This window comes from Callorhinchus milii, unplaced genomic scaffold (assembly GCF_018977255.1).
Source record: "Callorhinchus milii isolate IMCB2004 unplaced genomic scaffold, IMCB_Cmil_1.0 Scaffold1, whole genome shotgun sequence".
Taxonomy (NCBI): Eukaryota; Metazoa; Chordata; class Chondrichthyes; order Chimaeriformes; family Callorhinchidae; genus Callorhinchus; species Callorhinchus milii.
Genome location: NW_024704742.1, coordinates 74,016,662 through 74,042,311, shown reverse-complemented (window position 1 = coordinate 74,042,311; position 25,650 = coordinate 74,016,662). Strand labels below are relative to the sequence as shown.

The 25,650-nt window shown below is 43.3% G+C and overlaps 2 protein-coding genes across 2 annotated transcripts; one reads left to right on the top strand and one right to left on the bottom strand.

The window, feature by feature from the left end:
* Positions 1–3,423: 3,423 nt before the first annotated feature.
* Positions 3,424–11,145, bottom strand: dctn6 (dynactin subunit 6). Its single transcript, NM_001292720.1, is given in 7 exon segments — positions 3,424–3,530; positions 4,514–4,656; positions 5,941–5,988; positions 6,158–6,246; positions 7,344–7,449; positions 9,484–9,548; positions 11,102–11,145. Coding segments are annotated over 7 exon segments (588 nt in total). The 5' UTR covers positions 11,140–11,145; the 3' UTR covers positions 3,424–3,431.
* A 1,194-nt stretch (positions 11,146–12,339) lies between these two features.
* On the top strand, positions 12,340–20,498 carry si:ch211-175m2.5 (uncharacterized LOC103177642). The gene is given in 5 exon segments (NM_001292716.1): positions 12,340–12,433; positions 14,953–15,126; positions 17,386–17,485; positions 19,089–19,219; positions 19,307–20,498. Coding segments are annotated over 5 exon segments (720 nt in total). The 5' UTR covers positions 12,340–12,391; the 3' UTR covers positions 19,580–20,498.
* Positions 20,499–25,650: the final 5,152 nt, after the last annotated feature.

The following is a 25,650-nucleotide window of genomic DNA, read 5'->3' as shown; positions in this document are numbered from 1 at the left end:
ATCATCATTTCTTTAAAACTTATTGGACATTGTTATGGTATCATGACTGTTTGGTCACCCTGTAGAAGGCACAAGGTAGTTTATGAAAACTTGTTTTGTACTATTTTATGAGATAACCTTATTAGTGTTGACATTCTGATTTTTTTAAATTCTCTTAATAAACTACATTCTCTTCAAATCGAAAGTGTGGCATTGTCTTTTTGACTCAGAAGACTGAATGAATTGAACAGAGGGACATCTCCGCCATCTGTTAAAAATACAGTTCAGCTTTATTGGGGACATGGTTGGCCAAATGGCCTTCTTCTTTGTAGTAAATTTCTAATCTTACCATCTTTGTTCTTCATCTTGTCAGTCAAGAATAATAAATTTACGTTTGCCATAGCACCTTTCATGTCAGGAGGATGTCCCAAAGTGCTTCACAGGATAATAGTGTAAAATGCAGAGACTGTTTTGTGGGATAACACAGCAATTTGTGCACCACAATGTCCCAAAGCAGGTGGCATTCTCAACCTGCTTTATCTCTCTCCTCTGGTGAAAGATAATCAGTCCATTTGATGTGGCACCTGTAACCTTGAATGGACTTAAAGGAACCTACTGTTAATGTAACATTTTGTGAAGGACAGTAACCAAAATGCAAAGATATTATTAAGTGTAGAGATTGTGTGTTTTGTAAGTAAAAAGGGCAACCAGTTTGCACAGAAGGTTCCAGAAACAGTCATGAAGTGAATGGCTGCAGTGATTGTTGGCTTGGACTTTCCTCTGGGAAAATCTCCCGTTTTCAGATAGTGCCATAGAATCTTTAACGTCCACGTGAACAGGCAGACATCAAGTTTAAAGTCTCATCCGAAGGACAGCACCTCCAACAATGCAGTACACACCCAACACTGCACTGGAGTATCAACATAGAGTTCCAAGTCCCGACGTGGAGCTTTAGCCCACAAATTTCTGACTCAGAAACAACTGAGCCAGCCTGACACAAATGGATCATGGCAGCTATTAGAATTCATAATAAATCCAGTATTGCTTTCTAGTGGAACTATAATTAAATTTAGGATCTTGGACAAAGCACAAATTAAGCAGAACTATTTAAGTCCCCTTTTTTTGAAGAAACAAAAACTGCAGTTTTTATTTGCAAACTCTTAAAAATCTTTCAGTGGAATACACAAAGCAAATAAAAACTTTAAAATAAAATACTACAAGATATTTCCCTAGAAAATTCTGCTAACTTTCAAATGATAGGAATCCTTGTACCTTTTGTTTCCACCGTCTGTGACTGTAGCTCATCTCACACTCATTGCATGACTTCTGGTTTTAGGATTAAGTGGAATTCTGAATAATTTGTTTTTAAAAATGGTTTTAAAATGTACTTTTTAAAGGTTTTATTTTTAAAGACACAAGTATCATGTACCATTATAAAGGTAGGAAGAAAAATATATTTAAAATTACCCCTTTGATTGCGCCTAATGGTCACCTCCCCCCTACTCTGCTCAGCACCTATCCCAGTCGCTGAAAAGTCCTCCGAGACACTATCCTATATGAAGGACACTGCATAAATGCAAGTTGTTGTTCCTCATGCTTTGAAAGCTGCATCTGATACATCATCGCAAAAGTGTGAAAAAATCGATTTCAGATTCCCCTCAAGAACCTTTAGAGGCACTGAAATTCCCTACAGAAATAATCACTGTTCAAAAAACAGGTAAACACTTTGTACAACTTTTTAAAGATTTAAAATTAATCGTTCCAGAGTCCTGAAATAAGGCATACATGTCAGTTTACATAAGAAAAGCACACTAATGAACCACATTACCACTTCAACTTCAATTGGCAATTGCCCCAAAATATGACCAATTTCATATGCCCATATAAACCAATTAATGGATCTGGACAAACTGTACTTTTATTTATCCACACCTTTAAACCACTAATACATGACACTGCAGCAGAGCATTTTTTTTGGTTAGCTGGGTGTCTTGACACAAGCGATACCCATCACTAAGCTTAACAATATCAAGAACAGTTCCATGCACCCAATTTATAATAATAATCCTTGCATTTCATATAGCGCCTAATCTCATCGCCAACGTCTCAAAGTGCTTCACAGTATATTCTCTGTATTGACTGGGTATTTTGTGCGTGAAACACATCTGCCAGTTTGCGCACACCAACTGGTGAAGTTGACTGTTGTGGATGCTGGGAGCACAAAATTTCAGATATTGTACTGAAACTAAAATGATTAAATGCAGTAACTCAATTGGTACTGAAAAGGGATAGGCCTAATGGTGCTCAAGGAGTGAACACTTGTCTGAGTTGTGGAGCAGTAACGGAGACTCACCCTGGAAATAGCCATGGAGTTAGTGACCAATTTTATTTGGGGGATTTGTTGGCCAGGACCCTGGGTGAAATTCCCTTCTCTTTTCGAATAGTGCCATGGGATCTTTAACGTCCACCTGAACAGGCAGACGGAACCTCAGTTTTATCCGAAGGATGGCATCTCCGACAATTCAACAAACACCCAGCACTTTATTGGAGTGTCAGTTTAGTATAATTGCAAATCCCGATATTGGGCTTGAACCCACAACCTTCTGAATCAGTGTTATCACTGAGCCAGGTTGATGCTCGTCACCTATATATAGAAATCCCAGATTGTTGGTATGGAATGCCCTCTCTTTCTCTGGAGGGCCACATCCTGCTTACCTAATACCGGAAAGTATTAGTCGCAGGTTGGCAAGAGCCAAGGCTTGGGGACCCCAGAGTGTGCGTTGGGGTAACTGCTGGAGTCTAACCAGCTAAAACCACATAGTTTGTCACTGATATCATGGTCTGGCAAGCTTTCCCACTGCTTGTCCAGCTATCCATTAGGGCTTTGGCTTGCAGGATTAATGGGAACTGAGTGAGAAGAGTCAGGCTGGCTGTGCTATAGGACATAAATGTCAAACAAGGATCATGCAGAAAAAGTCAAACATCATTTTTTCTTATTCTAATTTTCTGTGGAATTTTTTTCAAAGGTTCCAAACAAGTTTAAAGTATTATAGATCAGTAATATGTGATCTTGCAAGGTGAAAAGGTGCTATATCAAATGCAAGCATTATAATAGGACTATTTTATAAAGGATAATTTTGATATGAAATAAATACCTTCTACCCAGGTTAAATAAAAACAAAATATTGCAGTAACAAATATTGAAAAGGATAGATGTAAAGGGAAGCACAGTTAATGGAATGTTAGCACTAATAACTGATACATTTTGCATTTCCTAATTCCTTTCTTGCTTGCATTACAATCAAGCAATATATGCATTATAGAAGGTAATGGTGAGGTTGTGCATAGAATAATTTCTCATTTAATACTGGTCATGTCTGGAAAAGACCTTAATGTACAAGAAAAAAAGGAAATGACAATAATTGGGAACAATGCACAGATTTTAGTTTTCTTCAGGTCTTTATTGGAGTGGAGTTTCCTTTCACAGTTTTCTTTAGGTGATGATAATTAGGTAAGATCTTCATTAGGAAATCTAACTGTAGTGTCTGCGGCTGTAAATAAAAAGATGAGATAATGCAACAGATGTAGTGTAAAGGCTATCTAAGCAAGCAACAGAATGTCAACTAGGAAACAACTGGTCAATAGCAAATCAAGGTTTATATAAAATCTTTTCAATTCTCAGATATATTTTCCCATATTTGGAGGTAAATATTCCTGTTTATTTTTGGTTCAGTAAAATGTTCAAGAGATGGCTTGTGTGCAACCAGCTGAGGAATGGGATACTTCCACATTCATTCCCAATGTCACTATCTAGCATGTCCAATTTTGGTCAATTGTAAAGCCTGATCTATTACACCACTTCAAAACTGTGCTGGATTTTATAAAGGCAATAAACAATTCAATTATGTAAATATACCTCTCTTCCAATGGACTTTAAGCAATGCAGCACACAAGACCCTTTAGCCCTTTGATCTTATGCTTCCACAACACCCACCACCTTCCTGCCTTCCCATTGCAGGATCAACCTGTTTCTCAAACGATTGGCGTTAACCAGCGTTCCCGGTAACCTTTTCCAATAGTTAATCATCCTATGTAAATACTTCCTGGTGTATATCTTCAAATAGCCTTTCAGAACCCTGAATCTGTGTCTGCTTATTCTGCTGTTTTAATGAATGTGGAAAGTATTTATTTGCCTTTACTTTGTCAATCTCATTTAGATCTGTAAGATCTTCTCTGAGACCCTTAATGTACATGTTTACTAACATTCAGGAATCACCAAAAATGTTAGTAATATTTATTACTATATTGGTAATATCACCAGAAGCATTTGGGCCAAAATCTATATTATACGTAGTCAGAACAATTCACGAATATTGACGCAGTTGTAACTCACCCCCTTATTTGATCCAGCAAACTAACACCTCTTTCCTTTCATTGACATTTTACAATATTGAAAAACCTTTTATTCGTCCTCTAGTTGAAAAGCACCAATGTGAAATAGTATTACTACGTCAATCTGCACAACAGGCCTTACCTGAGGTCGTTCTGTCTGGACTCTTCGCATGCAGTCAACTCCATAGATGACAGTGTTTTCTGGAATCACTTCACAAGATTTTACCTCACAACATGCTCCAATAATGCATCCATTGGTCAGGATCACATTTCTACCTACAAATGCTTTTACAAAAAAGAAAACATTATACATTTAAAAAAAGAGGCATATAGTCACTCACTGCAAACAGATTGATTACAAGATCCTCAGGAAAAAGCAGAATAAATAGGTGACTGAGCCAGCCACAGAAGGGCCACATATGGTTATGTGATCTGGCACTGCAAATGAAAATAAAGATGTGCCTGCAGATTTACAATATATACTCAAACCTCAGCTACAACATGTGCCCAACTACACAAGCAAACAGGACCTGTGTTTAATTTCTCATCCGAAGGAAGGCACCTACGATGACTCAGTACACCCCCAGCACTGCACTGGAGTGGAATAAGAGCGGGATTGTGGGACTAGTTGGTAGCTCTTTCAAAGAGCTGGCACAAGCACGATGGTCCGAATGGTCTCCTTATGTGTTGTAAGATTTTATGATTCTATGGAGTTTCAGTCCAGACTGTGAGCACAAAGTCCTGATGTGGGGCTTAAACCCACAACTTCTGACTCTGAGGCAAGATTGCCGACAACTGAGCCTGGTTGACACCCTGTGTTTTTCTAAAAAAAACAAATCACAAATATTCACAAATATTGCAAAAACACAAATCTGGTCCAGCTATCTCAAACGTTTGAAGCATTGCTACTCCAAAATGCCCAACACAGGTGCTCTCGGGGATGCTGCTTGGGTCTGTGGGGAAAGCCAATAGCCCACAGTCCAAAGTCATAATCTATATAAACAGGTCGAAGCCTGGCCCATCTACTAACAATGATGGATCAATTTATGTGTAAGATACATTCCAGCGTTCATTGTGGGATGTTGCTCAAATGTTGCTCAAACAGATTGACTGCCATCTTTACCTCTGCAGGGTGAATCAGAAGTCCTTACTCATAAAGTTTTAAATGTTTAATTATATTCTTTTTTAAGATAACATTTGTAGAGTGTGCAGCTATTACAGGAAATGTTTTTCATCACGTTCATGAACTTTTTTGTCACCGAGTTAATATGTGTAAACGTCCGTTTACTTGGCAGCAGTTTAATCATTTCATAGAGATCTACGACTAAGGACTTTTGATTCACCCTGTGTAATATTCACTTTATTTCCAATTAATTTAATTGGATTAAGTGCTTTGAGAAGTTTATTTTGTGAAGATACTCTATTCATGTAAAGTTGTTTTTCTGGTCCTCTGAAGCTTTCAAAACTTGAACACTGCAAGGATCAAACAAAAAATTCTCTAATTATCTTCTCTACGAAACAAGTTGAGTTTACAAATAAAGATTAGAATTTCTAAAAATAAAGACTCACCTTTAGATTCAATTACATTGTTATCTCCAATCTTCAGAGCTTCAAAATCTGAACACAACAGTTAAAGATGATTTATTTTTCCAATTTTCTTTTGTGCAAACTGATTACCCCATTTCACACCATTTTATCTAACTTATTAAGTAATAATCTGTCACCATCCATTTCTAGAGCAAACCCGGGCGGTAACTACTTTTAACCCAAATATATGAAAGGATACTGCATCCAACTTCAAATACATTGTTTGTTCCAATATTCATAATTTTAGGTTCAACGTCTTCTTTCTGCAACATGACATTTTCTGGATACCTGCAACAAGAAGCAATACATGTTTTCAAAATGGAGAGTAAGGATTATTCTACTGCCCGTAGTAGATCATGTGTTCAGTACAATTTGTAATTATGAAGGTAATGTTTAAAGGCAAACTGTAAATCACTAGGATCTAATTCCTGGTATTTATTGATGGGATTTGTTAAGAAATAGGTTGAGCAAATGAGGAGTCTTTCCAGAACCTGGAAATGCATTATATCGAGCTGTCCTTGTTCCCAATCTACTTCTAGTGGATTTCCTGCAGGTCAATTCCTCATTAAACTCTACTAACATATTCAACACTTTGACAAAATCAAGGTACATCTTTGTTGATCATAATTTATTGTGTGTGCTTCATAGAGTAAATATGATTTCCATAGCAACAAGCAGCACTGGACCAATAACAACCAACATAATTATGCCTGGCTTATGCAGCGGGAAAACAATAAAATATTCAAGCAGTAATGAATCTGAAGCTGGTTTATACTCAAATTCTCACAACCTTGGTGAGAGTGTTGCCTTGGGAGCCAAGCTGATACAAATGTACAGCTCTCTTCTAACTAGTGTTATGTTACTAAAAAGCTAATCGTGCACTCAGTTGTTAAACAATATTAAGATTCACCACTAAAATTTATTGAATCATGTATTGGTCCTTCTAAAGGTGACTTGTGTAACTCAAGAATCACTTTGCAACTCCACCTATGAAATCCTGCTTATTTTCGCATGATTTGTCAGAATCTTCATGGAAAATCACTGCACAGACTAAGTATTGGAAATAAAGCATGAAGTGGGAAAGCGTAAATAATAATAATCCTTCCATTTGATATAGTGCCTTATCACATCGTTGAGAAACCTCAAAGCGTTTCACATAATATATTGTAAAATGGATTGACTGTATATTTTGTGGGTGAAACGCGTCAGCCAATTGCGCACATTCTAATTAGACATTTTATACATAGTACAACATTCAAGTACATTGTGAGGAGTCAGATACAAATATTTTTGTTGCAATAAAAAAAGTGCTAGTCACCATATTACCACCTTTTGCATCTTATTCTTTGAGAACGCAAGTCAGGTGTTCATTCTGTTTCACTCACCTGTTAATGATAAGTGCTTGTTCTTCAATCAAGTTCCCTTCCCCAATGATAATTGGCCCTGCTTCAGCAATAATGCGAGCCTTGGGATGCACCACTGTCCTGGGTCCTAGAAATAGATAGTGCAGATACTGTCTTCATCCTTACCAAAGATGTTATGGTCAAAATATGACAGCTTACAGAATTAAGTAGACATTTACTAGATTCACAGTATGCAAGAAATGTTTATTAAATTTATATTAAGCGTTTCACCTAAATTAATTAAAAGCAGTTGCTGGATCTTAAATAAGGAATACTTCAATGGAGCTCTCATTGCGAGTGAGCAGTCTCTGAGTGTAAATTCCACCTAAAACTTGTAATACTTACCTTTAAAAATAGTCAACTGATTCTAGGATGTTTCAGAAGAATGGGGAAAGAAACCAAAACAGCTGCACCAAAGATCAACACCACAAATGAGGTCTATGTGGGTTCTCAAATGTCATTATAATGACATTTAACAATGTAACAAAAACATTGGTTAACGGAAGTACACTCCAAATGTAAACTGCATTGGAGGGAAGTTCCCATGCATTGGCATGACATATTTCTAAATTCTTTATTAAGGAATCCTGTTAGAAATCAGTGTATATTTCACCCCATTATGTTAGACATTTTAATTGCTCCACTACATTTGAATGACATTGAAAGTGAAGTAGGATCTTTTTAAATATAATAACAACAATTGTTGCATTTGATATAGTGCCTCATCATGTCTCCAGGCGTCTCAAAGCGCTTCATAGAATATACTGCAAAGTGATTGACTGTATATTTTACGGGCGAAACGTGACAGCTAGTCAGGCACAGCAGTGTCCCACGAACAGTCGTGGATTGAGTGACCAATTTTTTGAAGAAATTTCTCCACTGATTTGATTACACTTACATATCACAATATCTCCTCATTTTTGATATGGGTATAATATTGTTCTATACTTTTCATTTGCTGTGTCTCTACCCAATTACATAACAAAATAATTCCTTTTACAGTTTCTTTCTCTCTCACAGTCTTTTGTTCTACCCCACATCTGCGCCATGACCCGCTTTGCCTTCCCCCACCTCTGCAACTTCACCTGGCTCCAACACTGTCTAGCACAGCAGGCTGCCGAAACCCTCATACACGCTTTCATTACATCGAGGCTCGACTATGGAAACTCATTGCTTGTCGCCCTTCCCAACTCCCCTCCCTCCACAGCCTGCAGATCATCCAGAACTCTGCAGCCTGTGTCCTCTCCCGCACAAGGCTCCGCGACTCTATCACCCCCATCCTCGCCCAATTCCACTGGCTTCCCGTCACACAGCGGATACAGTTCAAGATTCTGGTCCTCACCTTCAAAGCCCTCCAAGGTCTTGCTCCCCCCTACCTCTCCAACCTCATAATCCCCTACCATCCTGTTCACTCCCTCTGCTCAGCGGGCTCTGGCCTGCTTCACGTCCCCCGCCTTGCTTGCCCCACTATTGGCAGGCGGGCCTTCCACCACTCTGCACCCACCCTCTGGAACTCCATCCCACAGTCCCTCCGCCTCGCCACCTTCCTTGCCCACTTCAAGACCCACCTCAAGGCCCTCCTCTTCGACCGTACTTTCGATCTCTGCTTCCCCCCTCTCCCCCACCCCTCCCCACCCCACCTCTGTCTGTCCAGTGCCTTGGGACGTAATTTTGTTGTTGTTGTTAGGACATCTGGCCATTTTATAGTTTGTTTCAAAAATTGGTTATCTATGTAAATTAAAGCCGTCTAAGCAACTGACCCTTAAGCTCCACATAGTTCGTCTAGCTTTAAGGACATCTTCCATGAGTACTCAGTTTACTATTTCTTAAAGGAGTATCTTGATAGTAACATGGACCGTTCAGCCCATCTAGTTTGTTCCGCCATTTTATCATGGCAAATCTTTCTACCACATTTTCTCCATTCCATTATCCTTATTTCCAAGTTTCCCTCAATTTCAAATATTTCAATGTACAGCCTTATAACGCAGTGAAAAAATGTTTTCCAATGTCATGTCCTACTTCATTAGCAATAATTTTATATTCCCTGGTTTTTAAATTTCTCTTTCAGAGGGAAGAGCCAAATTTCCTAGCAGACACTGATAGCACCATGAGCATCGCTTACCAATGGTAACATCTCCTCTGATTTCACTTTCAACACAGACAACAGCTCCAGCTGCAATCTTCACACTGCAAAGCAAAAAAAATCATTAGTGGATATTTAATTAATCCATTTGCATCAAATAATCCACTGAGTTTAAAATCTAAAACAGTAATCCTTGCAATAGATAAAAGAGCATTTAATGTTGGGAGGGCAGCTGAAACAGCTTCAAAGAATTTACTGTGAAGTGTAATAACGGTATTTTGTAGTTTACTGTGGTACAACCCAATCTGTACACAGGATGTCTCATGAACAGCCATGAAGTGAATGAGCAATTTTATCCTGGGGGTTGTTGGCCTGGATACAAGGAGCAACTCCCTACACTGTGCATTGTATTGCCGCATGATGTCCACCCGAATGTGCAGCCAGGGCACCAGTTTAACATTTGATCTGTACATCAGCACCTCTGACAAGGCAGCGCTCCCCCAGCTTAGACTATATAAGGTCATCATCCCAACATGAGGCTTGACCCACAAGCTTCTGACTCAGAGGCAGGCTATCACTGCCAGACAAAACTAGGTTGTGTAGTGGACATGAAGATGACTTGTTGTGTAGTGGATGTGAAGATGACTTGTTGTGCAGTGGATATTAAGATGACTTGTTTTGTAGTGGCTGTGAAGATGAATTGTTGTGTAGTGGGTGTGAAGATGAATTGTTGTGTAGTGGGTGTGAAGATGAATTGTTGTGTAGTGGATGTGAAGATGACTTGCCAGTCAGGAACCTAGGTGTCTTGTTCGACCCGCAACTGTCTTTTCTTCCCCACATCCAAGCCATGACCCGCTCTGCCTTCTCTCACCCCCGTAACATCTCCTGACTCCGCCACTACCTCACCCCTCAGGCTGCTGAAACTCTTGTTCATGCCTTCATTGCCTCCGGGCTCGACTATGCAAACTCCCTGCTTGTCGGCCTTCCCAACTCCTCCCTCCACAGACTGCAGATAATCCAGAACTCTGCAGCCCGTGTCCTCTCCCGCACCAAACTCCGTGACCCCATCTCCCCCATTCTCGTCCGACTCCATTGGCTCCCTATCCTTCAGAGGATCCAGTTCAAGATCCTGGTCCTCTCCTACAAAGCCCTCCATGGTCTCGCCCCACCCTACTTCTGTGACCTCCTAACCCCCTACCAACCCGCCCGCTCCCTCCGCTCAGCCGGCTCTGTCCTGCTCCACATCCCCCGACCCACCCGCCCCACCATTGGTGAGAGAGCCTTCAGCCACTCTGCTCCCAACCTCTGGAACTCCATCCCCCAATCACTCCGCCTCACCCTCTCCCTAACCTCCTTCAAGTCCCGCTTCAAGACCCTCCTCTTCGACCATGCCATCAGCCACCACCTTCCCCTCCCCCTCCAGACGTGAAAGGCGCTTTACAAATGTAATCTTGTTGTTGTTGTTGTTGTTGTTGTTATGGATGTGAGATGAATGCCGGGACATTCAGAGCAGAGTCAGGGAGGGCAGCGCAGTGTATGGACAACACAAACTGCTTCATTAACAGACACGGCCTCGCCTGGTGCCAGTCCGGCCCGGGATGCCCGGCCCGGGATGCCCTGCCCGGGGAGCACACAGTGAGCAGCCGCCGCCTCTCACCTTCTCTGCATCAACTGCTTCCCCGGCACATCCGCCATCTTCTTTACTCGCAGTGCGCCTGCGCGACCACTCCGCCCGCGGGGCTTCATGGGAGATGTAGTCTTTACATCGGTCACAAGGTGACTTCCGGTCAGACAGTACATTGGTCACACTCTACACTGTACATGGTCACACTGTGCAATGTACCTGGTCACACTGTACACTGTACCTGGTCACACTGCACATGGTCACACTATGCAATGTACATGGTCACACTATACCTGGTCACACTGTACACTGTACCTGGTCACACTGTACACTGTACATGGTCACATATACACTGTACCTGGTCACACTGTACATGGTCACAGTGTACACTGTACATGGTCACACTGTACCTGGACACACTGTACACTGTACATGGTCACACTGTACACTGTACATGGTCGCACTGTACCTGCTCACACTGTACACTGTACATGGTCACACTGTACCTGGTCACACTCTACACTGTACATGGTCACACCGTACATGGTCACACTGTACACTGTACATGATCACACTGTACCTGGTCACACTCTACACTGTACACGGTCACACTGTACCTGGTCACACTGTACATGGTCAGACTGGACACTGTACATGGTCACACTACTAACTCCCACCATGAGCTTCTCCAATCGGGTTTCTGTGCTGCCAACAGCAGGGAAAATCAGCCACAATTCCTATTTCTCTGTAAACGTTTAACATTTTAATATTCATATCATACTAATAATCCTTGCATTTGATAGAGCGCCTTATCGGGTCTTCAAGACGTGTGAAAGCACTTCACGGAATATACTGTAGAGTGCAGTGACTGTGCATTTTGTGAGTGAAATATATATGGTTAATGGAAATGGAGTTAAATGCTTAATATTTTCTATTGAGCGTATTCTATAGCTTAACACAGTGCAATGCGTGTGTGCTGTATGTTTTTATATAGGGGCGGGAGGGGTCAGGCGGGGGGAGGGGGAGGGGTCAGGGGGAGGGGGAGGGGGGGGAGGGGTCAGGGGGAGGGGGGAGCGGTCAGGGGGAGGGTCAGGGGGAGGGGGAGGGGTCAGGGTCAGGGGGAGGGGAGGAGCGGTCAGGGGGAGGGGTCAGGGGGAGGGGGAGGAGGGGTCAGGGGGAGGGGGGGAGGGGTCAGGGGGAGGGGAAGGGGGAGGGGTCAGGGGAGGGGAGGAGTCAGGGGGAGGGGTCAGGCGGGGTTTGCTCCCGGATGCAGTTGCTCAGGCAGTCAGTCACTGCCGGAGGGGAGGCCGGGACCAGGCCGCCATGTACCGGGCCCGCTGCCTGGCCGCTGTCCGCGCCGCGTCTGTGAGTAGCTTCAGAGTGTGTGGCTGAGAGCCTGTCCCCCCCCCGGGGCCCCCGGGCCTCCCCGCTCGGCCGACAGTGGGGCTGTGTCTGTGTCCGCGGTGATAGATCACAACGTGCGTGTGATCGCCCCTCACCTTGAGAGGGCTGAAGGGGAGCGAGCGGCGGTGCCGCGGTCACTGTGTCTGCAGGGCAGGCAGGGAGGGCAGGCAGGGAGGGAGGGCAGGGAGGGCAGGAGGGCAGGCAGGGCAGGGAGGGCAGGCAAGCAGGGCAGGCAGGGAGGGCAGGCAGGGCAGGGCAAGCAGGGCAGGGCAGGCAGGGCGGGCAGGCAGGGCGGGCAGGCAGGGAGGGCAGGGCAAGCAGGGCAGGGCAGGCAGGGCAGGCAGGGAGGGCAGGGCAAGGAGGGCAGGGCAGGCAGGGGAGGGCAGGGAGGGAGGGCAGGCAAGCAGGGCAGGCAGGGCAGGCAAGCAGGGCAGGGCGGCAGGGCAGGCGGGCAGGGCAGGCAGGGCAGGGTAGGGCAGGCGGGCAGGGCAGGGCAGGGCCACTGAACAATTACTAACAGTCACTACATCAAGTCACACCTGTGACAGCACCTTTCATGGCAGGAGGACATCCCGAGGCGCTGGACGGTCACCATTTGGACACCAGTTCAAAGGATGGGGGGGGGGGCAGGATGTCTGATGGCCTGACCTCCGATGGTGGAGTGGCTGGAGCCCGCTGAGCAGAGGGAGCGGACGGGTCTATATGGAGTTTGCAGGTCACAGAGGGTAGGGAGGAGCTTTGAAGGCGACGACGAGGATTTTGAACTGTATCCTCTGGGGATGGGGAGCCCGTTGAGCCGGGCGAGGGTGGAGGTGATGAGGTCACGGAGCTTGGTTCAGGAGAGGACACGAGCTGCAGCGTTCTGAATGATCTGCTGCTTGTACAGGGAAGAGTTGGGAAGACCAACAAGCAGGGAGTTAGCATAGTTGAGCCTAGATGTCTTGGCATGAGGGGAGAGGCAGTGGCGGAGTTGCGGAGGTGGGTGAAGGCAGAACAGGTCATGGCACGGATGTGGTTTAAACCAGATGCCAAGGTTCCACGCTGGCCCAGGGAGGTGGAGTGTGCATCCATGGAGTGCGATGGCGTCAGCACCTGAGGTGTGGAGGCGCTGACAGGAGCCAAGCGGTAGGGCCATGGTCTTGTTGACATTCAACTAGAAAAAGTTAGCGCTCATACAGGACTTAATGTGTGACTGACAATCCGTTAGGACAGCAGTGGTCCTCGAGTCGAGGGTGGAGGGAGATTGTTGGCCAGGACACGGGGGAGAAACTTCCTTGTCTTTTCAACTAGTACCATGGGATCTTTAATATCCACCGGGATGTGTGGGTGGAAAATTGGTTCAATGTATCAGATACCTCAGACAGTAGCTCTCTCCAAGAACAGCACTGGAGTATCAGCTTAGACTGAACTCAAAAGTCCCAACCTAAAATCGACTGACTCAGAGGTGGGAGTGCGACTGACTAAACTATAATGCGGCTCTCACATGACACTGGGCTGCATACTGTATTCATTATCTTATGACTACAGTAGTTTAATTGAGAACTAGATTTTTTTAAATATTTAATCCACTGAAAACAATACACATACAAAATATTGACATTCAACTGGAGAAAGTTAGTCCACGACCTGATTCTTGCTGAAACCTCAACATACATTGACAGAATCTTGTAATGTTGCAATATTTTGTATTGTGCCAATGCCTGCTTCCTCTACCACACCAAATTTCTCATGCCCATCGCTCCAGTCCTTGCCAAGCTCTTCTGGCTCTCAGTAGATTATTTCAAGGTCCTTACTCTCCCCTACAAATACTTTGCAGCCCTAGGACTTCCTCATCTTGTCTGTACAGTGTTCTGAGATATTATCCAGCATTATTGTTGCATGGTCCAAATATGAAACACACATTTTTAAATGTGCTTCCTAATTACAAGAGAAAATATAGGTAAAGGAATATCTCAGAGATAAATGACATACTGTCTAAGCATTGGGTACTGCTGCAATCTAACCAGCTAAAAAAAACAAAGCTTTGTCCAATTAGGACCACTAAGGACCCAGCTTGTTGAGGCTTTGACTTACAGGGTTAACAGGAGCTGAATGCGAAGAACCTCTGGCCAGTGACTGGTCTGCCCTTCCAATTCCTGCTGATGAATCAGGCTGTCTGTGCTGTCATCAGCAGTGCCCTGGAATATTGCAGACGTACCTGGATCTGGAACTGGACTATCAAGTCTGTCACTGAGGCCTGGCTCGATTCTGACATTCCATTGCCATCATGTCACCTTGGAGCCAGTTCAGCTCCAAAGAAACCTTGCTTATCTCCCCCCGCCCCATTAGTTGACATTAAGAGCTTTGAGACGTCTAGAAGATGTGAAAAGTGCTATATAAAATGCAAGGATTATTATTATTCAACAAGTGTGGGTTGTAAGAATGAAAGGGTGGATTTGCTGTCGTCTTTTGTCATTGTTCTTTCATCATTTACGTTGTAGCCTTTGATTGGGTTGACCTCACGATGGACAAGACCAATGAACCTTCCTGCAAGCTCAATGGAATACTGCACAAAGTCATCGGAACCTGAACAAACCATTGGGCGATATCCCATCCCATATAAAAAGGATCTCCCCTATGATATTGTTGAACTCATGGAGGAGATTGAAACTAAAGTGAGTATTATTATTTATTCTGTATTAAGTATGTTTGGTGCTTTATTGGATGTTCGTGCTGAGTTTTACATTTAAGTTGTGGAACATAAAAAGATTTTGAAATTTGTTGTTCACCATTGATCCTGGTGAGATTTTCCACTGCTCTGACTCGATCTCTGGAAAGTTTGCACACCACCTGGTGACAATGTTAGTGACACTGGGGTCAGTGGCCTTTTCACCAACCCACACACGCATGCAGGCAGCTTAGGTAGAAAGTATTAATATCACACTCATGTAATTGAAGATGTTCTTCTGAAGTTGGGGATAAAATGCTTTGTTATTCTTTACTATGACGGACCTGGAACCATTTGAAGTTAATTATAGGAGTGTCAGTAGCTAGAGGATAACGATTGAAATAGTAAATGAGCAAATGGAGAAATGTTTTCATGCACAGAGTAGTTAAGATATGGCATACCCTGCCAGGAGTGGTAGTTGAGGCAAAATTCATATTGTGCTTCAAAAGGGAATTCGACAAATACCTTAAAAACAGTCAGATACAGGGATATGGGGAAAGAGCAGGTAGGTGGGACTGGAAGGATTGCTCTTGAGGGAGCCAGCACAGATACGATGGGCCAAATGAATTCCTATGGTTCCAGGATACTAAGCTCTGTTTACCAGAACTAAGATTCTTCCCTTTCTTTCTCAGAAATAGTTCACTAAAAATAAATTTTAACCATTTGAAAAATGTATTAAGGGAGCAATGCATGCTGAAAGCATTTTCAACATGCATTGCTCTCTTAATACATTTAATATATTTACAAAGAGGTTAGACAGATCTTATCATTCTGTTTTTCAGGTGATCATTAAAGATGCTATTGCAGTGAAAATGCAAATTCTCCGTTCTAGCTAGTTTTCCTCCAGATTAATTAGAATTTCACACCATGGCAGTTTTGTGGCTTTGCTGAATCCAATAGCTGTCCTGTTTGCCAACAGTCACTACCTCTGATAGTTTTTTTTAAAGTGTTTCTTTAAATAAACATAAAATAAAACATTTTAGTATAACTGTAAATCTCAGTTGAAATTGCATTTGAATGTATTCTGCTGCAAAATAAGTAGATTTTAAAAACTGCCTTAATGCCTTATTTATATTGGTTGGACTGGAAATTGCAACAAAATGTTGCAAAATCTTTATTAATTGGGTTTGAGATGCATAGTTGTGAACTGATTTGCCCTGGAGTTTGGCTGAAAACTACATGAGGAATTAGACTAATTAGTTCACATCACTGTAGCATTGTACATCCATTCATCATCTGCACAAAAATAGCCCATTAAAAGCCTTTTGAGTGGTCCACCAAAAAGGAATATCTTTCAATATTATTAAACTAATGGTGATTAGTAGAGGTCTCTGTACATACACTTAACAATGCAAGCACAGTGCTCTCCTCAGCCCCTGGTGACAGGAGATATGAGTGGTATATTTAAATGTCACATTGCATCCAGCAGTATTTACATATAGAACTTGTATTTTAACTCTTCAATGTTTCATGCTTTCTTCATTCATCCGGGTGTCTGACACATGTGGAAACCCATCCCCATGCTTAAGAGTATCCAAACCAAACTGAGATTTCCATGCATCCCACCTACACGTGGAAATCTCAGAGATAGATTGTTGGAATGTAATGCACACTCTCCCTGGAGGGACACATCCCGCTTACCTAATTCTGGAGAGTTTTAGGCCTCGGAGGCAAGAGGCTTGAGGACACCAGAGTGTGCTGGACCGCCCTGAATGCAACCCGCGGCCTTTTCTCAAATAGGGAATCCGGCCCACGGCAGCCAAAAGGTTGGACCACCCTGTGCTATGGGATTGTACTTGTGTTTAATTAGCATGTTGGAAAGATTAGGGTTTTTTTTGAGAGGAGAGGATAAAATGACCTTTCTTCAATAACTTCAGTCTTTTCAACAGCAACAAATTACATTTGTACAGATCCTTTCACGTCACCTCTCAAACCAGATTATTTGGTTATGGAAACTCTTCATCTCTATCTACCTTTCCATTGGCTTTGTTAAGATGACTGTCTGATTCTTACTTCTCTTCCTCTACATCTCTCTCTCTGGGTGTCTGTCCTGATGTCCCTCTCTATTTTGCTCTCCCGCTTTCTCCAGTAGTATCTATTTTCCCTTGTTTATCATTTAAATTGTACTTTTAAAAAAGCAGTCTGTAGAAATGTGTATTGAATCTGATGTGTTTACTAATGGTATATTCACATTACTCGTTTTCAGAGTGGTTTTTTGCCAAATGTATTTAAAGTGCTTTCACATCGACCGACTGAATTTCGAGCCTTCTTTGCCTACTACAATGCACTTATGAATAAAGAAGCAGGTATGGTGAAAGTTATCCCCAAATCCAGAGCTCACTCAACTGTCGTATTTTTCAGTCTACGTGTTTTATGTTTGAAAAAATGCAGTATTGGGAAAAAAAGCACTGAGAGTTGAAAGAGGTAAAATAGTGGTTTTATTTGATCAAAATCTGAATGGCTATGTCTTTTAGGGACATTGAGAAATGTATGTCATTGTACATGGTATAAATGGTTATTATTCTGCCTTTAATTACTAATGCTTTACCAATTACTGCAACCTTTTGTTTTAATGGAGAACTTTAGCTTATTTACTCTTCAAGAGTTTATTTGCAAATGAGACTCAGTGATGCTGCATTGTTGAGCATGTGCGTAACTTGTTTACTCTACTTTAGCTGGTTTAGCTGGTTTACTCTATTAAATATACACAAGTAGATATTGATGAGATATTTTGTTCTGCTAAGAGTAGAGAAGTCTGATTTCATGTTTCTTTGCAGGTACTGGCCTACGTTTTTTGAAACCCAGCTGGTAGAACATTTTGTTTTAAAAGTAAAATATTTCACTTTTAAAACAAAATGTTCTACCAGCTGGGTTTAAAAATTTTGTCTCTCGGTAACATTCTTTTTTTATAAAAAAAGCTGTGAGAAACCTGACAGAGAAACCATTCTCCTGAAGTTAAAGGGTGTTCAGTCCCAGACGTATCTCTAAAGCCAGGCTTTTTATCATGAGTTCTGTGCTGTTATTTAATTCTTGCCACACTCTCTTATCGTCTCTGTGGCCTTCAGTGTCCTTGGGTCTGCATAAAGCCATGGAGGAGGGGCGGCAGTGTAGTGGGGGGGAGGTAGGGGATGTCGGGGCTAGTGTAGTGGGGGATGTGGGAGGGGATGTGGGTGTAAAGCCATGGCATCTCAAATTAGAGAGATGCAGACCTCTGCTTGCAGAATCTTGTAAAGTTTACTTTCAAGCAGACACTGGCCTGAGATCTAAGCCTGGTAGCCAGTATATTTGTTTCCTAATGTTTTCACCAATCTCCATCTTCCTCTACCATCTCCATCACAGCAAATACCTCCGATCCTTTTGATTTTCGTGATCAACTTTGGTGGCAACAGCTTCCAAACATGTCATGAATACAGGGTAGTAGGGGGGAGGAGCATAAGGCTGGAAGGAAGGGTCCAGGAGCCAGAGTTGCAAACCTGAGAGGCACTTCTCTAGTATGAAAATATACACGTGTGTGCGTGCGCGTGTGTGTGCGTGTGCAAGAGAGAGAATGAATGAAGAACAGATGTCCAAGTTTGAGGAAAATAAGACTTCAGGGACCAGAGCCAACAACAAAATCCTCATCTTAAGATGTTCAACATAACTAGGAAAAGGGGGTTAGGGAATTGATACTGAGGAGGGGAGAGGACACCAGTTCTAATGCTACAGGTGAGTTTAACATAACCTAACTGGAAGTGCTCTACCAGTTAATTCTGCATATGAATGGTTCAAAGCACCATTGAAATTACCCAAATGTAGAAAACATTATTATTTATGAGTAAACTATTGACACTAGGAGCTTTTAATAGATCCGATTCTTGCAAAAAATAATTGTGTATAATTTTCCTTGTCTTGTCTCCCATTTTTGTTTAGGCCAACTCAGCAAAGCAGATAGAGAACTCATCATTGTGGCAACAAGTGCTAATAATAGCTGTCCATACTGTGTGATTGCCCACAGTGCAGTCCATCGCATATATTCCAAAAACCCAACTCTGGCAGATCAAGTAAGTACCACGCAATGAAATATTCACGTTTGCAAAGCCAAATGTCTGGTTATAAACCGTTTTCTCTGTTCTGGCTGCTTCTCATAGGTGGCAGTGAACTGGCATTTGGCTGACTTGGATGACCGACAACGTGCTATGTTGGATTTTGCTCTTGCTGTCAGCTGTGGAGAAAATATCGGAGAAAACAATTTTAAAAAGCTAGAGGCGCATGGATTTGATCGTGAGGATGCCTGGGATATAGGTGTCATTGCTGCATTTTACTCAATGTCCAACCGAATAGCTCATCTTACTGATATGCGTCCAAACAAAGAGTTTTATATGTTGGGACGATTACCGAAGGAGAAGGAAATGAAGGAGTAAAATTGTCTGAAATCCTGTCATGTATTTTCAGCTTCATGCTGATGATTATTTGGAAATTACAACATGTTATCTTACTTTTGGAATGTGCATTTGCTAGTCCTGTATAATGTAAATTAAAAGTAAAACTGGAAAGAAAGTAAGAGGGAGCTTTACATGTAAACGCCCAAACAAAGCAAAATTAGAACTGCTTCTTTAAAAGTTGCAGAAATAACTAAACAAACTATGGTTTAGATAATGCAGTGGAAACCAAAGGGAGCCATTATTACTCAGGTTCTGGTCCTGTCTACTCAGTTATTTTGTACTGTTTTATACAGAGGTACACAAATATGCCCATTATATAAATGTGTGCATTTCCTACGCAGTCCAGTGCTTAATACAGAACTTGTCACAGAATATATCAATCTGAAAACAGTTCACTATTTTCTAGGTGATGCTGGTGTTACAAGACAAATGAAGCGAGTATGTTTTTCTTCCTCATGATATGTATTTGAATATAAAATGTTCAGATTAAATGCTAGTTTTAGTTTTGGTCAGAATACAGTAATTTGAGGTTTAACATAAATTGTGCTACATTTGTGGTGCACAATGTTTTTAATTTTGCACTTTTCAGTAAGATGGTTTGCTGTTTTACGCAAAGATATTTTAGTAATGCAAATATTGTTACACATGAATTTCTTAGCTCTCTGAAGATAGCTTTTACTGCTGTCTAGACATTTGATCGTAACGTTACAGTACTTAGAAGTCAATTAAGTTTGGTATAAACTGCTTTATAAACCTATGTCTTGCTAAATTATAAAAGATCTCTGTAATTGAACTCTCATTTTGTGTGTCACAGTGAAATATGTAGTATCCATAATGTGGCTGAACTGATGTGTACTGAGTAAATGGCAAATAATGTATTAAGTAAATCAGTTTTCTTAAGAAATCAGCAGTGCGTTACTGATTTTGTCTGTCAACCTGGCTCAATGCACTTGGCTGTAAGGCAAGTTACCTTAGAGTCAATTCATTTTACAGTACATTCTGTGAGACATCTCGACGTGATAAGGTGCTACATCAAATGCAAGGATTATTATTATAAATCAGTGACAAAGGGTTCATTCTTGTCCCTGAGCCAGAAGGTTGTGGGTTCAAGCCCCACGTTGCGGCTTGGAATCATTTAGTCTAAGGTGACACTCCAATTCGGTGCTGGGGGTGTGTTGCATTGTCCTATCTGCCTGTTCAGGTGGATGTTATTAAAGATCCCATGTTACTATTCAGAAAGCGAAGGGAGTTTCTCCTGGTGTCCTGGCCAACAATTGAACTTGGGTTTGAATCCCATCAGGGCGAAACGTTAGGCAAATTACTCCTCACGCCTCTGGTTACCAAGCAGTAAGCAAGCAAGAACCTTTTTATTTTTAGTCGATTCGCGTATTGCTTTTCTGGGGGTGATAATCCCTTGAAATAATAATAATAAATTGGTCACTCAATCCATGACTGTTTGTGGGACACTGCTCTGTGCAATTGGCTGCTGCGTTTTGCCCACAAAATACACAAGTCAATTCATTTTACATACATTCGGTGGGATGTCTCAAAGACGTGATAAGGCGCTACATCAAATGCAAGGATTATTATAAATCAGTGACAAAGGGTTTATAACAATAATAATCCTTGCATTTGATATAGTGCATAAGTGTTAAATATTCATTGCATGTGCTACCTATTTAGCTGGTGCTTGACAACTGGGTATAGCATAAAAACTGAGCAGTGTGTGTTGGTCTCGGTCCTCATGGTTGTTTCAGGCCCCCAGTGGCCCTGGAGGACTCATGCCTACATAGTCACCCCCAGATATGAGGATCACTGGGCTTTTTTCCCTTGGAGTGACGATATATCAGGAGGTTACTGTTTATGGAGTATCCAAACCAAGCTGTGATTTCCCTGCATCCCACCTGCACATGGAAATCCAGAGATAGATTGTTGGAATGGAATGCCCTGGAGGGACACATCCTGTTTACCTAATTTCGGAAAGAATTAGGCGCAGGTTGGCAAGAGCCAAGGCTTGGGGACTCCAGAATGTGCGTTGGGGTAACTGCTGGAGTCTAACCAGCTAAAACCGCATAGCTTGCCATTGAAATTGCTGTCTGGCAAGCTTTCTCACTGATTATCCAGCTAGGACCAACGTACCTGTTAGGGCTTTGGCTTGCAGGGTTAATAGGAGCTGAGTGGGATGACTCCCTTCCCCCAGTGACTGGCCTGTCCTTCCAAGTTATACCAAGCTGATGAGGTCATCATCAGCTTCCTAGAGCAGGTTTCTCAAGATTTACAATATTTCAAAAGTCAATGATCAAGTGATACGTTTTAAAGTTGTGAATTACAGTTGTTCTGAGCAGGGCCAGATAAACCAACAAGCCAGGTAAACCATGACTCAGGGCCCCAAGTTCTGAGGGGCACTGACTTTGTTTCATGCCTTTGCCTCCTGACTGTCTTGTCTTCCCGTTGCTCTCCCCAACTCTCCCTTCTCCTAATCAACAGTCATTCTCAATAACGTGATAAGGCGCTATATCAGACACAAGGATTTTGGAGGGCACTCCGAATAGGGGCCCTGGCGGGGGAGGAAGTAGGAGGGGTTGTATCTTGCATCTGATATAGCGCCCTCTCACGCTTTTGAGTGTGACTGTTGAGTATGAGGGGGGAGAATTGGGAAGGATGTGGATGAGGGAAGGGGGGGTTAGCTAGTGGGGGAGGTGGGCCTTGCAGAGAAAGTAGGGGATGTGGGAGTCAGGAGTTCTGCTTGCTGACAAGTATCACGATGAGCCTGGCGAAGGATGCCCAGGCTAGACCAGAGGGAGGCTGTGGAAGGGTCCAGGTGCAAGAGAAGGTGAGGAGGATGATAGAAGAGAAAGATTGAGTGGGAGTAGTGAAGGGTGGGGAAGAGAAGTGGGTTTTTTTTAGGAGGGGGTGGCTCTGATTGTGGCGGCAGCTGAAACACACATGCCGAGACTGGAGGCAAATCAATCTGCGGGACATAGTCAACCCGCAGTCATGGAGTCAGTGGGGGCTAAAGGAGGCAGCGTGGAGGAGGGAGAGGGGCAGGGCACTCATTGTGTTATTTACCAGCCCATCAAAGTCACTAATGACGTCCTCTCTCTCTGCGACCAGGGCTCCCTCTGCCTCCTTTTCCTCCTGGACCTCTCTGCTGCATTCTCAACCCGTCCTCCTCCACCGCCTCCTCCCTCATCCACTTCAGTGGCACTACACTTGCCGCCTGGTTCAAGTCCTTGACCAACCGCCAGCACTTCGTCTCCACAGAAGTTTTTTCATTCTGACCCCGGCCGGTCACAGGCTCCATCCTTGGCCCCCTTCTATTCCTCATTTACATGCTCCTTCTTGGCAATGTCATCCCCAGACATGGAGTAAACTTCCACATATATGTGGATGACATCCAAATCTATTTCTCATCCAGTTATGACTCCAGGTCCACTAATGTTCTGTGAGCTTGACTGCCCGGCACATTAAGACGTGGATGAGCACAAACTTCAACAAGACAGCTTCTCTCCTGTGGCTCTGACCTCCTCCACCGCCCCTGCCTTTCCTAAGATTTACCAAAGCTGTACTTAACCTGGATGTCAGGTTCTTCCTCCCCATCATCCAATCCCGAAACAAAATCGCTTTCCATCACCTCTATCACATTGCCCGCCTCTGACCGTACCTCACCCCCAAGGCAGCCGAAACGTTTTGTCTTCGTCTTCATCACCTCCCGCCTCGACTTCACCAATGCATTGCTCGCTGGTCTCCTCAGCTCCACTATCCACAAAGTACTCCGCTGGTTGTATTCTCACCCACACTAAACTTTGTACTCCCATCACACCAGTCCTCGCTAGGCACCACTGGCTCCCTATCACAGAAGATTGATTTCAAGATCCTCTCACTCATCTACAAATCCCTTTGCACTCTGGCAACCTCACTATATTTCTGATCTACTTTCTCCCCACTCCACTATGTGTTGCCTCCCCTCAGATGGTTCTGGTCTCCTGCTTGTCCCTCGCCCCCTACGCTCCACCATCGGTAGCTACGCTTTGAAGCAGTATGCCCCAAAGCTTTGGAACTCTTCCCCTAATCCCTCCACTTTGCCCCCTCCTTCCTCTCCTTTAGGTCACAACTGAAGACCTTCTTTTTCACCCAGGCTTACCGTCACCTCCTCACTCTCTCTGACTCAGAGTCAGGCTCCACCACTGTTAAGCACTCTGAGACACTGCCCTGTGTGAAGGGCGCTATATAAATGCAAGTTGTTGTTGGTGAGGCTCCGTGGTGAGTGACAGCAAGAGGGTACAGCTGGAGGTATGAGTCATATCACCAGGAAGTCAGACCAGGTAAGAGACAGATGGAGAGCAGGAGGCATGTCTAGCAGCATCAAGCTTATCTTAATAGCACTGAAAAAACAAAATTTTGATACAGACAGTGTTGGTGAATTTGTGCACCTTCTGGATTTCATATCATGTAATAATTGTGAGATAACTCCGTGAGAAATATTCAAGTGCTGCCTATGAAACAGAGCCCCTTGGTGGAATCAACATTTCTAACATTGTTGCTCTTCATATGTTCTTAACAGGACCAGTAATACTGTGAAGGTGAACTACTCGTTCTTAAAGGTGAGTCTCATCAAAAACTCACTCAGATCTACAAAGATCCAGGATAGATTTAATGCACTCCTAATCATGTCTGTTGAGCATGATTTGACATGAACGCTAAGTTTTGATCATTCAGCTGACATGTTTGCAACAGTGAAGTCATGCAGGAAAGTATCTTAAAAATATATTGCTGTACATTTTGCATGCGTAGCTCAAAGGGCCCCCAAATGAGATCTGTCTTGATCTGGATCTGGCCCTGGTTCTTTAACATGAAAGTGAAAGACACCTTCTGAAGCATTTCCTTTTTTTAAACGCGTTTTGCTGTTATTTGGCACTTTGGCAAAAATATAGAGTCTGCAAGCACTGAAAGTAGATAATGTTTAGTAGGAAAATGTTTGTTCAAAACATTAAAATTTCGTAAAGAAAACAAGGGTGAGGACTGTGGAAAAGCATTGTTTCTCAATTCATCCATTTTTTCCTGTTATATTTCATCAATAATAGTGGCTTGTTGTAAAACAACTCAACAATTTGATGATAAAGATTTTCGTCATTTGTCTTTAAAAGAAAGAGAAGTGAATTTCTCCGGGAAATTCCTGGATTGTTGCGCAACAATCATCCAAATAGAATCGATCATTCACTTTTAAGGCTGTTTGTGGGCCACAGTTGTGCGCTCACCTTCAAGTACAGTGACTATACATGACAGGAATTAACTGTTAAGCTCTTTGAGGCATTTTGACATTGTAGATGGAGGGAGTGCTGTGTAAAATTAATAAGTTACCAGGAACGAGTGGCTACGGCCAACAAGAAAGATTAGACAGAGCTGAGATAGTTGAGAGGGGTTTAAGGTTATGTGAGGATTTGATAAGGTGGTTGTTAATAGGCTGTCTCCACTGGTCGATAAATCCACAAGTTAGAGGGCACAGATATAAAAGTTAGTTGTAGATATAAGAGTGGGTTTAGGGGCATAGAGGGCTCTCAGTGAGGGATTGGGGTCGTGTGGAATATAGAAACACCCGCACGGTTGGGCTGAATGGCCTCTTTCTACGCTATAAAGTTTAATGTAAATAATAATAATCCGTACATTTGATATAGCGCCTTATCGCGTCTTAAAGATAAATGGGAGAGTTGTGGGGGGTTGTGTTGTCGGGGAGGGGTGTGGCAGAGGTTGTGTGGTGGGGGGGGGGGGCGGGTTGTGCTGTCGGGGGGGGGGGGGGGCGGGTTGTGCCGGGCTGTGCTGTCGGGGGGGGGGCGGGTTGTGCCGGGCTGTGCTGTCGGGGGGGGGGGGGGGGGCGGGTTGTGCTGTGCTGTCGGGGGGGGGGGGGGGGGCGGGTTGTGCTGTGCTGTCGGGGGGGGGGGGGGGGGCGGGTTTGGCTGTGCTGTCGGGGGGGGGGGGGGGGCGCGGGTTGTGCCGGCGCTGTGCTGTCGGGGGGGGGGGGGGCGGGTTGTGCCGGGCTGTGCTGTCGGGGG